General features: G+C 42.9%; 1 protein-coding gene across 3 annotated transcripts in view; it reads right to left on the bottom strand.

Annotated features, from left to right (window-relative positions):
• The window catches only part of kif26aa (kinesin family member 26Aa), a 90,314-nt gene extending 87,023 nt beyond the window's left edge, over positions 1-3,291 (bottom strand). The window contains exons 1-2 of one of the 3 annotated variants that reach the window (XM_048250395.1): positions 2,779-3,291; positions 611-862 (exon numbers count right to left, since the gene is read on the bottom strand). In XM_048250395.1, the coding sequence (XP_048106352.1) occupies positions 611-862; positions 2,779-2,910 (384 nt within the window). In that variant the 5' untranslated portion in view covers positions 2,911-3,291. Of the gene's footprint in view, positions 1-610; positions 863-1,145; positions 1,460-2,778 lie in introns of those variants that run through there. The other 2 variants (XM_048250396.1, XM_048250397.1) reach the window with 2 other exon arrangements.
• Between the last annotated feature and the right edge of the window lie 1,462 nt (positions 3,292-4,753).

Genomic DNA, 4,753 nt, shown 5'->3' with positions numbered 1-4,753 from the left:
ACCTAATTTACATCATTATCCTGTTTACAGTTGACGGGCTGATACAACAATGAAAATCTCTGTCCGTTAATAAGATAGGTTACTTTAAGTTGAGAGATTCTGGCCCATCTATGCACAACAGCGCAAGGGGGACTGTAGACATGAGCAGAGGAGACAAGCTCTGCTTCTGTGGATGAGAAGATAGGGGCAGAGTGCTGTCACTGTGGGCAAGAAATCTTCCAGCAATGGGTACATTAGTGCTCTTTGAGCATTAAACTCAGTTATAAAAAACCTGTCCGACTGTGTCAGCATCAAGCACTGACTCTGGCTCCACAGTTTTATGGCTTTGCTGTAGCAATGGCAAAGTGAATACCATTCTCCAAAGTACCCTGGTGCACTTACAATAAGGATGCACTGTTACTATCCATGGACTATCCGTAATATAATGATGCAATGATGTTTTGGACTGTTTATAGAGGGAAGTAACTTTTATGGGGGAGTGGTAAACCGACTAACACAAGGTGTATCAAGGAGAAAGTAAGGAAAGAGACAGTAAGAGTGTAATCTTGTTACTACTGGAGAGGTTAGGGTATAAGTCGTTTACAAAGGTGTTGTGAAGACGGGTGCCAACCTTCAGTGATCCAGGGTCCGCCAAAGTGAACGCCTGCCTGTTCAGTTCGGACGCGATGATCTGACATCGCTGGCAAAGGGTGTCTCCGTCGTCTTTTCTCTCCGACTGACTTATCTCTGTTACGGACACGGAGCCCGCGCCCTCTGGGTTTGGCCGGCTGCCGCATTTGACTTCCTCCGCTGAGTGAAGCCTCTTCCTAGGGTTGAGACCCGAGGAGAATGGGACCTCTCTGCTTGAATAGCCCTCAACAACCTTATGTAAGACAAGAAAACAAATAGCATAGCGCAGAGTAGATATTAGTTCTACGTGCACTTTAGTGATTCTTTGGCAATCTGTGAGTTAAATAGCCAGTGCTCATGACTTCATGTGTATTTGTTCAATCTAATAACATTTCGGCAAATGCATGGAAACACCACTGACACGTTTCTCTAGGTCCTCAATGAAGGCGGAACATCTGTATGGAGTTTGTTTGGTTTCTTTCCACCTGTAACGTCATGATTCCATGCATTAAGAAATCATATAATGCAATGCTCACCGTAAACCTCCTGAAATCAGGATTGCGAGCTTGGTTTGCGTTCCAGTGATACGAGTACATGCTTGATGCGTCTGGTAAATCCACACTGTCAGCTAAATCTAACTTGTGTCTCGAAGTATAGACGCCTCATTTATAGTCTAATTAATTAGTCGCTGCCAGGTAAACACTCCAGATTTATTTTTCTCACGTAGTCCTCTCAGCTGAGACAAGGCAAGGTAATCCTCATTGTGGTGCTAATGCTTGCTCTCTCACACTGACATTGACACCGTGGGGATTTAAGTTATAGCGTCCAACTTTGTCGGCTGTCCCGTTCAGTCATAGAGGGGTGGAGCTCAGCTGTGCGCTCCGTCTCTGATTTAGTCATTTATGTCCACTTCATAGAATACAGCCAAGCCAAGCGCAGCTTATTTTATCTGACTGGAGCTAAAACGTTAGCTAAAAATAATACCAAAATATTTCAGATCTCTTTTTGCTGTGGTTGTGAACTTAAATATCAGAACGGCATTCCTCAACAAAGCAGTTGGCAGCGTTAACCTCTATTACGTGTCCATCTGTTTTGTTAAGTAATGCCACTCTGAAGTCATTGGTGTAAATGGATCTCCTTACACCAACTTTAGATCATTTTGAATGCTTGGCATTGTATTCTAAATGTAGCATGTAAATAATGTGACAGGCATGACCGTGCTGGACAGGCATGACCGAGAAGCTACGTTGCGTTTCATTTCAATAAATGTGTTAAAAATGATTATTGCCACCATGTTGGCCTACGTCTGAATGAACACTGATTCATTTTGTCAGAATCCATAATATAAAAAAGACAAGTAGGTGTCAATGCCATCTAATAAGGTTTCCACAAATAAACACTAAACATGGCTAAGCATTAAACATAAGCAAAGATAGATAGCCTATCCCATATATATTTCTGTAGGGTGCTGAGATGCATTCACCTGGTCATTGTAAGCCGTCGTCAATGACACCTGTTATAGTAAGACCAGACATTTCTTTCGAGCTCTTTATTCTTCCCGCTACATTGGCGCCGCCACACGGCCGTTATGAAGAACACAATTTGAGTTACAATTTGAGGAGGTTCAGAAAACTTTCCATGCTGGATAGAGAAACCAAGTAATATCATAAATACAGTAAATCCGAGTTGTGAATGAAATAGAATGACAACTGTGCAAGTAATAGACTGAGGCTGTTAGAGCAACAGGACGAGCAACAACTGTTGCTGCAAATGGTTATGGTCGGCACGTTATCATTGCGCAGTCTTTTAACTAGGGTAAAAAAAACAATTTTTTGCCGCGAAGAGTAACGTAAACGATGCGCTTTTACAAAGCAACAAACACGGCACCGTTATACGGCACCGGCCATGCAACTTTCGGAGTTCAGAGGTCTCAACTAACCCCTTGGAATAGACTGCTGGCCATGACCAGAACGCTACTAGAACATTTCTGGAGCATATTCTTCTCATAAAGTAGCCTCTAAACTGATTTCTCGTGCCGTATCACGTCGTCCTGTGCTGAGACGTATGCGCTTTTCCAGGTGCTGAAAGTGGCTTACGCATTCGCATGGCAAACACAATAGTAGACTACTAAAAAGTGTCTGTTTATAAGATCATGAAAAAGCGATATACCTTAGCTTTTCGTCTCTGTAAATGGCTCGTATGTCCAAATATTGCATCTGTGTCCAAATGAAGAGCGCTCAGGCTCAGTTCCACAGATATGAGGTCTGTGGTCTCATCCCCTTTAGCCCCTGGTGCAGCCATATGAGTATGTAATCCGTGGTATACTGTCAGATTATCTTCTCATATCCTAACTCAGTTATCCTCAAAGACGACATATGCCTCCCAAGAACTTCTGCAGTGGTGTGGTCCTGACAGTAAGCCTTAAATTCCATCCGGCTATTTTGGAGCCAAGCGTAATTCGGAACCCTTCTGTGATTTCCTGAGTCACTTTCAAATCTGATACCATTCCAAGACCCCGGCAAAGGAACCTCATCAACTCCTGAGCCCTCCCTCTACCGCTTTCCATTTATCCGTCTCGTTGCCGTGAACTGCGCGTTCGCGACGCCTTTTCAATTATGCACTAGTCTGCCCGTCCAACACAGTCGAGCTGATACAGCAACCATGTGTAAAATGGACAATGCAGAAAGACCCAGTTGCGGACGTGATTACTCGGAAGCACGCCTCCTGAAGAATGAATTTAAACAAACCTCTGACGGTCAGCTTCTGCCTTTGAAAGACAAAGCAACAAGTACGGTGACGCTCAATCGAGCTCTCATTTAATGATTTGGCGAGAGCTCTCCCTTTGCTTTCCACCGTCTCTCTGCTATTCTCTCCCTAAGACTGTGAAATTATTTTATCAATTATTCATCAACTGTCGATAATGACTAATAGTCGTCCTATAGGCCTATGCCATCTAAACTCATCTGTCTCTATGCCATCGCCTCTTCTTCTTGATATGAGGTCTATACTTTCCTCTCTCTTTCTTTCTCTCCTTTTTCTCTTTCTTTGGAAATATCAAAGCATGCCTTCGGTAATCGACCTTTACGTATCCTTTGTGTGAACTCCATCATGTAGGGTCTGACCACACTATTTCAGTTTTCTTCCTTTTAATGCGTGCTTCACTCGCCTGAGATAAAAGGAAAACCTGCCATCTAGCATGATCACTGTGGGTTTTGTTCTCGAGACGAGGAGTCTATCAGGGAGTCACTTGAACACAATAGTTAATTGAGGTGATGGTCTATTTTTCTTTATGTGCGCCATAGCGCAGAAATGTGGACATTAACCTCGGAAGTTGCAATAATAATCTTATCACTTGAACACAGGGGGTGTCGTTTCAGATAACCAGACAGCAATTGCGAACAAAATATAGCCATTAATGTCCAGTTGTTATATGGCTGTGTCTAACTCGATTTTAAGCGACTGGTGTAGTTGTTGGTGGCACTAAACAGTATTCCTCCAATGGCTTGCTGACATGTGTCCTATCAAACACCAGATACTAGAAAAAGTCGAGAGAAATTAACTAGAAAACAGTGATATGTTATATATTTAAAAAAAGCTGGCTATCACTTTCCAACTACTTTAAACTTTTCTGTTTGATGTTCTAATTAACCTGGTACGATCAAATAATTCTGTTCGGAGGTTGAATGTGTCATGATCTTACACGCAGGGAAGAAAACAATTATATCAGGAAATAGGATTGCCATGATGGTAGCTATGCTGTCAGCGATGGGGGGAGCGTCCCATGGGAAATCGGCGTTTGGCAACATGATGGAATCCGTGGGGTGTAATAAAAGAGCAAAATATAACGTCCGAAACATCAATCAAAATTAAACGGGCATGGGTCACTGTTGCTTGTTGAAACATGCTCTATAAGAAATGTCTTGTTTTGGTGAAGGTAAAAATGTACAGCAGGGCAGTTTTATTTCAGGACAACACAGGTGCGGACAACCTGCCTCGATATATAGGACCTTCTCTTCAAGGAGCGCTGGTCGATTAGTAGTCATTTACATGGAGGGACTGCCAGGGGTCCTGAAGCAATCATCATTTCACGTTGTAAAAAATGGATTTACCACGTCCAGTGACCCTCTGTTGTAAACTAGATCTG

Source organism: Alosa alosa, chromosome 8, assembly GCF_017589495.1.
Source record: "Alosa alosa isolate M-15738 ecotype Scorff River chromosome 8, AALO_Geno_1.1, whole genome shotgun sequence".
Taxonomy (NCBI): domain Eukaryota; kingdom Metazoa; phylum Chordata; class Actinopteri; order Clupeiformes; family Clupeidae; genus Alosa; species Alosa alosa.
The sequence above is the reverse complement of the archived record's forward strand: the minus strand, read 5'-3'. Positions and strand labels throughout refer to the sequence as shown.